The 12,424-nt window shown below is 44.5% G+C and overlaps 1 protein-coding gene across 1 annotated transcript in view; it reads left to right on the top strand.

The window, feature by feature from the left end:
- LOC134542646 (Golgi-specific brefeldin A-resistance guanine nucleotide exchange factor 1) overlaps positions 1–11,834 on the top strand; it is a 135,270-nt gene extending 123,436 nt beyond the window's left edge. The window contains exon 34 of the mRNA XM_063387052.1: positions 6,394–11,834. Coding sequence (XP_063243122.1) covers positions 6,394–6,501 — 108 coding nt within the window. The 3' untranslated portion in view covers positions 6,502–11,834. The remainder of the gene's footprint in view (positions 1–6,393) is intronic.
- The last annotated feature ends 590 nt before the right edge of the window (positions 11,835–12,424 follow it).

The following is a 12,424-nucleotide window of genomic DNA, read 5'->3' as shown; positions in this document are numbered from 1 at the left end:
GACTTCAGCCAGGACCCCCCGGGCGCTGTGAGTAGCACCACTAACTCCTGTACAGCAGTCACTCATGCCAGTGTACCTGCAGCCTGTCTCTGGGGAGGAGGCTCCGCCCCCCAGTGTGGTAATCCCCGCCCACGACTTCAGCCAGGACCCCCCGGGCGCAGTGAGTAGCACCACTAACTCCTGTACAGCAGTCACTCATGCCAGTGTACCTGCAGCCTGTCTCTGGGGAGGAGGCTCCGCCCCCCAGTGTGGTTATCCCCGCCCACGACTTCAGCCAGGACCCCCCGGGCGCTGTGAGTAGCACCACTAACTCCTGTACAGCAGTCACTCATGCCAGTGTACCTGCAGCCTGTCTCTGGGGAGGAGGCTCCGCCCCCCAGTGTGGTAATCCCCGCCCACGACTTCAGCCAGGACCCCCCGGGCGCTGTGAGTAGCACCACTAACTCCTGTACAGCAGTCACTCATGCCAGTGTACCTGCAGCCTGTCTCTGGGGAGGAGGCTCCGCCCCCCAGTGTGGTAATCCCCGCCCACGACTTCAGCCAGGACCCCCCGGGCGCTGTGAGTAGCACCACTAACTCCTGTACAGCAGTCACTCATGCCAGTGTACCTGCAGCCTGTCTCTGGGGAGGAGGCTCCGCCCCCCGGTGTGGTAATCCTCGCCCACGACTTCAGCCAGGACCCCCCGGGCGCTGTGAGTAGCACCACTAACTCCTGTACAGCAGTCACTCATGCCAGTGTACCTGCAGCCTGTCTCTGGGGAGGAGGCTCCGCCCCCCAGTGTGGTAATCCCCGCCCACGACTTCAGCCAGGACCCCCCGGGCGCTGTGAGTAGCACCACTAACTCCTGTACAGCAGTCACTCATGCCAGTGTACCTGCAGCCTGTCTCTGGGGAGGAGGCTCCGCCCCCCAGTGTGGTAATCCCCGCCCACGACTTCAGCCAGGACCCCCCGGGCGCTGTGAGTAGCACCACTAACTCCTGTACAGCAGTCACTCATGCCAGTGTACCTGCAGCCTGTCTCTGGGGAGGAGGCTCCGCCCCCCAGTGTGGTAATCCCCGCCCACGACTTCAGCCAGGACCCCCCGGGCGCTGTGAGTAGCACCACTAACTCCTGTACAGCAGTCACTCATGCCAGTGTACCTGCAGCCTGTCTCTGGGGAGGAGGCTCCGCCCCCCAGTGTGGTAATCCCCGCCCACGACTTCAGCCAGGACCCCCCGGGCGCTGTGAGTAGCACCACTAACTCCTGTACAGCAGTCACACATGCCAGTGTACCTGCAGCCTGTGTCTGGGGAGGAGGCTCTGCCCCCCGGTGTGGTAATCCCCGCCCACTACTTCAGCCAGGACCCCCCAGGCGCAGTGAGTAGCACCACTAACTCCTGTACAGCAGTCACTCATGCCAGTGTACCTGCAGCCTGTCTCTGGGGAGGAGGCTCCGCCCCCCAGTGTGGTAATCCCCGCCCACTACTTCAGCCAGGACCCCCCGGGCGCTGTGAGTAGCACCACTAACTCCTGTACAGCAGTCACTCATGCCAGTGTACCTGCAGCCTGTCTCTGGGGAGGAGGCTCCGCCCCCCAGTGTGGTAATCCCCGCCCACGACTTCAGCCAGGACCCCCCGGGCGCTGTGAGTAGCACCACTAACTCCTGTACAGCAGTCACTCCTGCCAGTGTACCTGCAGCCTGTCTCTGGGGAGGAGGCTCCGCCCCCCAGTGTGGTAATCCCCGCCCACGACTTCAGCCAGGACCCCCCGGGCGCTGTGAGTAGCACCACTAACTCCTGTACAGCAGTCACTCATGCCAGTGTACCTGCAGCCTGTCTCTGGGGAGGAGGCTCCGCCCCCCAGTGTGGTAATCCCCGCCCACTACTTCAGCCAGGACCCCCCGGGCGCTGTGAGTAGCACCACTAACTCCTGTACAGCAGTCACTCATGCCAGTGTACCTGCAGCCTGTCTCTGGGGAGGAGGCTCCGCCCCCCAGTGTGGTAATCCCCGCCCACGACTTCAGCCAGGACCCCCCGGGCGCTGTGAGTAGCACCACTAACTCCTGTACAGCAGTCACTCATGCCAGTGTACCTGCAGCCTGTCTCTGGGGAGGAGGCTCCGCCCCCCAGTGTGGTAATCCCCGCCCACGACTTCAGCCAGGACCCCCCGGGCGCTGTGAGTAGCACCACTAACTCCTGTACAGCAGTCACTCATGCCAGTGTACCTGCAGCCTGTCTCTGGGGAGGAGGCTCCGCCCCCCAGTGTGGTAATCCCCGCCCACGACTTCAGCCAGGACCCCCCGGGCGCTGTGAGTAGCACCACTAACTCCTGTACAGCAGTCACTCATGCCAGTGTACCTGCAGCCTGTCTCTGGGGAGGAGGCTCCGCCCCCCGGTGTGGTAATCCCCGCCCACGACTTCAGCCAGGACCCCCCGGGCGCTGTGAGTAGCACCACTAACTCCTGTACAGCAGTCACTCATGCCAGTGTACCTGCAGCCTGTCTCTGGGGAGGAGGCTCCGCCCCCCAGTGTGGTAATCCCCGCCCACGACTTCAGCCAGGACCCCCCGGGCGCTGTGAGTAGCACCACTAACTCCTGTACAGCAGTCACTCATGCCAGTGTACCTGCAGCCTGTCTCTGGGGAGGAGGCTCCGCCCCCCAGTGTGGTAATCCCCGCCCACGACTTCAGCCAGGACCCCCCGGGCGCAGTGAGTAGCACCACTAACTCCTGTACAGCAGTCACACATGCCAGTGTACCTGCAGCCTGTCTCTGGGGAGGAGGCTCTGCCCCCCGGTGTGGTAATCCCCGCCCACTACTTCAGCCAGGACCCCCCAGGCGCAGTGAGTAGCACCACTAACTCCTGTACAGCAGTCACTCATGCCAGTGTACCTGCAGCCTGTCTCCGGGGAGGAGGCTCCGCCCCCCGGTGTGGTAATCCCCGCCCACTACTTCAGCCAGGACCCCCCGGGCGCTGTGAGTATCACCACTAACTCCTGTACAGCAGTCACTCATGCCAGTGTACCTGCAGCCTGTCTCCGGGGAGGAGGCTCCGCCCCCCGGTGTGGTAATCCCCGCCCACTACTTCAGCCAGGACCCCCCAGGCGCAGTGAGTAGCACCACTAACTCCTGTACAGCAGTCACTCCTGCCAGTGTACCTGCAGCCTGTCTCCGGGGAGGAGGCTCCGCCCCCCGGTGTGGTAATCCCCGCCCACTACTTCAGCCAGGACCCCCCAGGCGCAGTGAGTAGCACCACTAACTCCTGTACAGCAGTCACTCCTGCCAGTGTACCTGCAGCCTGTCTCTGGGGAGGAGGCTCCGCCCCCCGGTGTGGTAATCCCCGCCCACTACTTCAGCCAGGACCCCCCGGGCGCAGTGAGTAGCACCACTAACTCCTGTACAGCAGTCACTCATGCCAGTGTACCTGCAGCCTGTCTCTGGGGAGGAGGCTCCGCCCCCCGGTGTGGTAATCCCCGCCCACTACTTCAGCCAGGACCCCCCGGGCGCAGTGAGTAGCACCACTAACTCCTGTAGAGCAGTCACTCCTGCCCGTGTACCTGCAGCCTGTCTCCGGGGAGGATACACTCTTCAGTTTGGTTCACAGTCTACTCTCCTCACTAGAGCTCGACTCGACTCGACAGTCGCTCTCCCTATAGCTGGTCTCTTACCGTGCACTTCTCTCTAACACACTGCCTCACACACTCGTCTGTGTCCTGATGTTCCAGTTTCCGCACACCGTCCGTGTTCACTCAGCATCTTCATTTCACTGCCTCGGAGGTTGGCATGGCCATATTTATAGCCCTCAGCCACCTTATGGAATTGTTTGGAACTCGAAGCTCCCAGCACAGTATGCCACTCCACGTGATGGACTCTGGGAGCCTGCAGAGTTCTCCAGAGGGACTGAGGGATCGAAGAGAAAGCACCAAGGAAGGAAGGGAGGATCAAGGGTAGAGGGGATGGCGAGTATTTTGTTAATCCGACAGGGAATGCGCCGCGTCCCGCCCGGGGCCACTGGCCTGTCTCACGACCCTGCCTCCAGTGTGTTCGTGACACTGCCCCCTTGCTATCTCTCCTGGCGTATTCCCTCAGTCGGGCCAAATGTTCCACTTTCATTCATCCTCTCTTTCCTCTGGAATGCAGTAGACCACATTTAGCCATTTATACTCTTCAAATGTGTCTTTCTGCAGTGCTTGAAGCTTGCGGGTTGTACAACCACACCAAATCGCCTTCCTGAAATCCGGTCAATTAGCCTTCAGGTCGTACCTCATCTTCATCTTTTTTGTTGCTAATAAAAGGTTTTTACGAGCTTGGTCGTGTATGAGTGCCATGCGCTCCTCCAGAATATTGACATAGTCCGTGTCGCTGGTCGGCTGTTGGAAGGACGGCCAAACTTGTTATCACAGGGCAAACACAATACTGCCCAGTGGAGTCATGATAGCAGACCATTATGCCACCAGGAATAATTAGATGTGTTGATTTAGGGCTCTGTTAAACCCTACCACCATGACATCAGACCGGTGGTACGGCTGTGGTCCCGGTTTCTGTATCCCCAGTAACCAACACACCTCCGTGAATAAAGTTGATTCAAAATTGTGGCCTTGGTTTTAAGTGCAGCTCCAACGGTTTCCCGAATCTGCCTGTGATTATTTTTTTAATGACCTCTGTTTATAACCTCACTACGGATGGGATTTAGAAATGTAATTAGATTAGAAGAGCTCCAGGCCTGAAACCATATTGAATACTTGATATTTTATTACTGAGTTAAACATTTAAGAATTTAAATATGGTAATTTTTTTTCGAAAACTGTTGATAAACCATTAAACAAAAAGATCAGGCCTTAATTTTAAATAGATAATGTAGAACCATTTTTTTTGCAATTTTCTATTTACAAGGAAAAACCTTAGATTTTAGACTATAAATGTATATATGTCTTAAAAGAGAGGCTACGAAATGAGAATGACATTTTAGAATGAAATTGGGAATCCCGTCAAGACCGGCTGATCTAGAAGATTTTGAAGCCCTAATACCCCGTAGTACAATACTTTCAGTAATATTAGGAACAAATATAGTATCAAATATGTATATAGTTATATAGTAGAGTTTAGTTATATAGCTTTATGATCTGGAACATCATTTCCTTCGATAGTAATCAACTCAAATATATACAATCTAAATTACTTAAAATTACTAAACAAAAGCATCTTTTAAAATCTACTTTACTTCCCTTAGTAGACCGCAGAAAGCTATTAGACCCATCTCGTTTTCCGTAACTGCTATAGTTCTAAAATAAACTGTTATTTTTTCCTTGAAAACTCTGGGCTCAGCGTACCTTAATTTAATAGTAGCTCTCGAACATTACTTTGTTGCCTGAACAATTTTAATGATATTTTATGCAGGTTAATTAATAACTTCAATGACATAGACAAACACGCCAATCTTTTTGACAGAAAATTTGGCTTTAAAAAGTTATGAAATTTGTTAACTTAAATACCAAATTGCAATCAGTTTTTGTTTATTAGGAAGTACATAACTAACTACTTTTTATTTCTTACCACAATTTTTGTATAAGATGGTATCCGCTTCATAATCATTAAACTTGAGGTTCCAATACTTATGCTCTTGTTATTTTTTGATAAATCCTCATTTTTTTTTATTTTATAATTTCTGTATCTATTTGCTTGTTCTAGTGTTGTCTTTTTTTATATTGTATTTTCTTAGTGTTTGTCTTGTGTGCTGTAGTCCCTGCAGGTATGTCAGATGGCTGTCTGCACTTAGTGCCTGCCTGGGTCTGGAGCATGCATGCCTGTAGGGACCACGTCACATGTATCTGTTTGTATGCCCTGCCCTCTGTTGGTGGGTCTCTTTCAAATTTAAATAAATAAATTTTAAAAACATAAGTGGATGTATACTGGTTAATGTCGCCACACGCAGTCGCTGCTACCTGGATGACTTCGCACGTGGGTACAGCAGAAATTCGCGTGTTATGTTAAGCTCACGTGCGTGGCGCACACACACTCATTGCATATCTGTTGGCTGCTACAGCTCCACTCTCAGCGTGCAGGAAGATAACAATACCTATAACAACAATAATAACGATAATCACAGTTCTGGGTATAAATGTTAACATTTCATGATTTTTATTTCTTCTCTTAGTTACTGGAACAATCATAGTTTGAAAATTGTGTGAACTCTTGCATAGTGTGGTAAATGTTCTGCAATCTCTTTAAAAGTGTGAACGTATTATTTTATCTTCACAGCCTCTTTAGTATGTCATGACGTCCTTCACAATTTAAAAAAAAAAATTAGTTGAGATGTAAATGTGAGACACGATTGCAACACGTGGATGCGGTGGAATGTCCAGTTGTGAAGGCAGGCAGAGGGGCAGGAGACTTGCAGAGCCGGGCTGGTGTTGCAGCAGCAGCACTTGTTCCCGGAGGCTGCGCCCGCACAGAGCGTGCTGCTTCTGGACCCGGGTGCCAGCGTCGCCGCGCTGCCCCTCCTGTCGCCGAGCTCCGAGCGCTGAGCGCCGACTCTTGGACCCGGTTCCGTCAACACTCTGGCGTAATACACAATATCTATGGTTCGACAGTGTTTTTAATGTATCAAACATAGCGGTTCCATATTGCTAACTGGAAGGTGCTGTTCATTCAGTGTCTTTAGCCTTTTAAAAAAAATTCTTGATTTTACTGCCAGAAAAGTAAAAAAAAAAAAAAAAAATCGATTAACCTTTTTGAAAGCCATCTGTACAAACTTAAACGAAAAAAGGCTAGGCAATACTGCATTATGAATATATAAAAAGATGATTAAAATGGTACATGTTGGTAAAATAATGCCTACATTGAATGAATAAACATAATAACACACTTCTTTTTAGGAACTTTCCGTAAGTGTTGCAGATATCAAGTTTTTTTTTAATCTTCAGCCCCACCGAAAAATAAATGCAAATTATTCACTGGCGTACTCTTTGAAACTGTTTGTAAATACTGGGAATATCATGAAGATCTTAATTACAATGACACTTGCTTGCAACTGGTATTTATTATGTCCATTGTAACTAGTTATTCATATGCATCTAATCAGAATAATTTTGCCTATTGTATGGATTTATATATTATATATAAGAAGCAAACTGTGACTAGTATACATACAGGAAAGAAACTCATGCCATTTTGTGTGATTCAATTTTAAACAAATGCTAACAGAAAAATGTTTACTTACCAGTTTCGATGTACGCAGTAGAAATTCATGAGTTAAAACAAGAAAACCACATTTTGAAAAATTTTATTTCAGTTTTTTAGAGTGACCCCTAACCTTGTATGAAGAACTTTACAAACAATTTTTTACCATTTCCTTAACCTACTAACTTTGATGTATTTATTTTTGAAATACAATAAACTTTTGCCTTTTAACACTGTCAATACAGCATTATCATCTAATCATTCTAAAATTTATAACTTTTAAACTGAAGTTAATTTTTATGTATTTTAAAGTTGATTAATAAATTTAGATACATTCATGGAAACAAAGGCAACACTTAAACTGTTAATGCTACCAGGGTATGCCAACTACTGTATTTGAAGTACCGTGTTTTATCGCATAATCGTCACATTCGCATAATTGTCACACTGTTATTCTAGGCCATCAATATTTGAAGAATAAAAAAAAAAGTGGTAAAGTCAATGATGTTTTTGGTTTCGCTTTTATATTCCGAGCATTTTGTGCAGGTAGTAAACATGATCTTGCCAAATATCACAGGACAAAGCACCATGCAACAATAATCATTTTTAAAGTTTCTGTCAGCTATTGTGATAGTTGTAATGGGGAAGTACAGTAATGACAGTGCAGTACACAGTTTTTCTATCCAATACAGCAAATTTTTTTGGTCTCGTCTGTCGTCTGTATCTCCATGAATGTGGACAGTAATTTTTCCCCTGTAAAATGTTGCCATAAACTTATATTCCTGTATAAAATGACTTATTTTGAAGTTGAAATTCATTATCATAGGATATTACTGCTTACTTCTTTAATTAGAAGAAATACAAAGATGTCTGATGTGTACATTTTCTAGACTTTTCAAACGTTATAGCCTTTATCTGTTCGTCGCCGCTGTGTAGTGCACATAAAAGTGTATCCAGTGCTAGTTGACATCATTTGTGGTTGTTTACGTTGATGCTCATATAGAGTGCGGGCACGTAGTCGAATATCAATATTGATAGCTTGCCGATTGCATGCTTTTTTTTATACGTACATTCCATGCAATATGTTTTGTTTATATGAAAAACTTTACATAAGAAAAAAATACTTTTCTCGCATTAAAGTCGTACCCCTACTTTTCAAACTTAATTTCAGCATAAAATGTGCAATGATTATGCTATAAAACGGGTAATTCAGATGTACTTATAGTTCAAAAGTAGATGAATAATTTACAAACATACTTTGACTGTTGTAAGTAATGCTAGCCTAAATTGTTATTTGGTCATGATTAGGTAAATAAATTTTTTCGCTAATACAGTAGAACCCTGTTATAATGTTTTTCAAGGGAGCACAAGAAAAAAACATTATAAGCAGGAAAACGTTATAAGCAGGAAATCTCAATTTAGCACTTAACAATGTTCGAGCTTTGTACCAATGGACTCACCAAGCTATGTAAACAACTTTAATGTTAAAACCAAAGATAGTATACTTGATACATGAATTTTCTGAAACAAGCCAACAATTTTTCAACTTTGTCTTGTTCCCTGGTTAAATTTTGTTTGTCTTTAAAGATACACTGCCACATTTTTTGTAAAATTGTCTCACAATTCATGATGACAACATTAGGAGTGAGAACGTCTACTCCTTCGCCACCTGAAAATGTTTAATTTTGGGATTCCTACGTATGAATGAAAAAAAAATTATTTGTAAGCAATGAAAAACATTTTTAGTTATGCCCTCGCTCAATGGTTGGCAACTTAAATATCGCAGGACTATGTACGTGCATCTGAATACCCACTGGAATGGCAAGGAAGAGAAGAGTTGACTAAGGGTGCCAACTGACACGTAACTATGAACATTGTGTACCTTCAGTATATTGCATAAAATTGTATTTTAACAAACTTCATGTATTGTATGGCAGTGATTGTAAACATAAACATACATAAAGGAAACTTTTTATCTTAAGTGTTGGAATGATTTGGTTTTAAAACATTTTTTCCCCATTTATTGAATGTTAGAAAGAAAACATTATAAGCAGGAAATTACACTATTTATGAACGTTATATGCAGGAAATAAATACATTGTCCTTATGGGGGAAATATTGGGACTTTAAAAATATGACATTATAAGCAGGAAAACATTATATGCAGGAACATTATAACAGGGTTCTACTGTAATTGTTTACTATTTTGCAAAGTGCAAATGACCAATTTTTTTTAAGTTCATAAATTGTCACTCCTTGGCATAAACATCAGGTTGCTGATGCTGAATATCACTGTAAACTGTATTATGAATGTTTTTAATTTTTTTTGTTTCAAATTTTAAAAAAATACAGTAATTACTTTTATTATGTATAATAAAGTGATATTTATTTACATCAATCATTTTTATGCCATTATTCATTGAAGCTACAAGAATTCAGCTCAGTGATTCCTTTGAAAAGAATTATTGGTGTCAACTTAAACTAAAAATGGCATGCTTCGATTTGACTTTGAGTTTTTTGAAGTTTGGAACACCTTTTATGCTAAATATATTTTGTTCATAAATTTGGGTGTGATGCACCATAGTAGAAATTGTGTTTCTGATCCACATACATTCTGTCTTCTAAGTTCCCATGCATTCCTGTTGTGTTCTTTACCATCACTGTCAGTTTTCCCATATTCATTTCATTTACTTAACAGTCATGTGTTTATACATTCATTTTAACAGTTTATATATCACATATCTCTAATCACTTCATACCTTTGTCTAAGATTCTGGTAAGTGCGGATTTTGTTTCCGAGACACTTGGTTTCTATCTGTTTTGTACATGTTAAATAAATACTTTTTTTGAAAATACTGTAAACTCTCAATTATCCATGTTAATTGGAACCAACCAATTTCCTGATAACTGTAATTCCATAAAAAGCTGAGTAATCCATTTTACCACTTAAAAATGAAGGTAGCCCCTGCAAATGGGTGGCATCTATATTCTGGGCATAAAAATATAACATTTTAGTTAAGGGTTGCCCTCGGATATGGATCGTACTGTATATTGGTTGTCAGTAGTCAGTAGACTGTGAATGCGAATGAAGACTTAGTAAACAGGGTTTCAGCTTATTGGAATGTAAACAATACGGCACTGTGTCGTACTTCGTTGCTGCGGGAGGGAAGGGGTGGCAGTTGCCCAATCCCCCCCCCCCCCCCCCTTCTTCTACAAGACCGAGGAGGTTTGCAGGCTCTCGGGCTTGCAATCACAGGCACGGCACACTTCTACTTCTGTCTAAAGTACTGTTTAATTTTTCTACCCTTAGGCAGCTTGTTAGTCTATGTCAGTTCCTTGTATAAAACCTATAAAACTAGCACGTACATTACAGTCAACGAGAAACCTGGGCTGGCTGTAAGAATATAAACTCGCTCTTCATAACATCAATTCTTAGAGGCGTGCTTTCCACAGACTAAACACACAAAAGTTTGATGGACGCTGCAATATGTGTTCAACTTTCAGACTGATGGTTGCATGTTCATTATGAGAATTGCAATTAAAAGGGTGGGAAATAAATATAAAGTTAAAACTATATTGTTGAGGCACAGTTTTCGTCAGGGACAAGTTGATATTGCTTGCATGTACGTCGCTAGTTCGCAGGCAGTTACAACGGCCGTAGAGAGAAAGCTAACTCACCCCTGCTCAGGACATGATCGCCCACGCTAATTCTGGCTGGTTTATGTTATATTTCCCCAGTGTCCCTTGCTCCAGCTGAGCACCTGTGTGGTAGACAGCGACATAGGTACTCCCCGGGCGGACCCGTGAAGCAGCAGTCGGGTTTAAAGTGTGACAAGTGTTGCATCAGAGGGATGGGAGACCCAAATGGTTTAATTTAACAGCTTTCTGACACATTGATAGGGTGGTTAACAGTTTTGTTTGCCGGAGCAGTGAAATTTTTTGACGTGATAACGTCATAGAAATCTATGAATGCCGGCTGCACGCACGAAAAAGCATGACTAATTGTCACGTTCCGCCTGAGCAGAGCGTGCAAGAACAGGCCAACCACCGTGCGAGAAATCTTCTATAATATCAAACAGGTTAAAGCAGGCTTTTTAAAAGCAGCAATTTAAAAAATTTTTATATGACGTTATCACGTAAAATTATTGTCTGAAACCGACTTTACAGACAACCCTTTTTTTTTAACAGTTTTATAATGCAAGAAACTGATAATTAAACCCCAAAAACATTATAGCCCGGGCCCATATCATTGAGAGTTTACGGTACATAACTGTGATAATTTCTTGAAGCTTTTTAGTTTTTTTTTTATATTTTGTTTTGCAAATGGTTGTGGATGAAAACTTTGTGTGTTTTAAACACTGTTTGAAATGGAAATTATTAAAATTATTGGTAATGTGTTAGAATTAATTAGGTTTTATTTTGTTTTTTATTGTTGTTATTACGATGTATATGTGTAAAGGGGAAATTGGGGTAGGTTGTATAGATGTACATACCAAAGGGAACAAGTCTGTGTGATCATGTGGAAGGTTAACTGTGTTCCATTGTGTGTGGAAGCTGTTGGCTGGCTGGATGTTTATAAATACTTAAACTGTTGTGTTCTGTACCAAATAAATTGTGGCTGTAATTTTTGTACATAAACATAATGAGTACTTATTGGGAAGATAACCTTGCATTAAGTTAATCCACAACTGTTTTCACATGAGCATCATGACATCAGTGCTGCTGGTTCGTTGTTCAGTGTAAGCCGCGCCTGAACGGCAGCACAGTGGCTACTCATGGCTACTCACGTCTGCACCTGAATAGCACACGGAGGAATGTGCCTTTTTGGGGATAAAGTCACACTCAATATTATTCAAATGTAGCAATATTAAAATGAACAATTTTTACCAGCACAAATTTCTAACAAATATCTTTTAAAGGATGTTAAGCCAAGAGTATTCTTTTATCCCCAGTTCATGGGTGAGCAGTGGGCGTAGACTATGCAAGGTCGCTTATGTTTTGTTAAGAGGCCTGACATTTATTTATGTAGCAAGACTTTATTGGTGGCGAAGTTAAGGCAGTACGCCTTTTCTTACACTTGTTTTTAATAGGGGAATTGGGGGTATGAAATAGCCCACACAGACTACGGTTTTGCTAACTTATTTTCAAACCCTTTGATATTCTCATTGAAATTGGATTAAATTACTTTTAAATTATAAAACAAAAACATGACAAGTGAGTAATAAAAGGGTGATTGCAGGCCACCAGTATTGGCAGTGTCCTGGGTGC

Source organism: Bacillus rossius (genome assembly GCF_032445375.1).
Source record: "Bacillus rossius redtenbacheri isolate Brsri chromosome 9 unlocalized genomic scaffold, Brsri_v3 Brsri_v3_scf9_1, whole genome shotgun sequence".
In the NCBI taxonomy this organism is placed as follows: domain Eukaryota; kingdom Metazoa; phylum Arthropoda; class Insecta; order Phasmatodea; family Bacillidae; genus Bacillus; species Bacillus rossius.
This window is presented reverse-complemented; position numbering and strand designations above follow the sequence as displayed.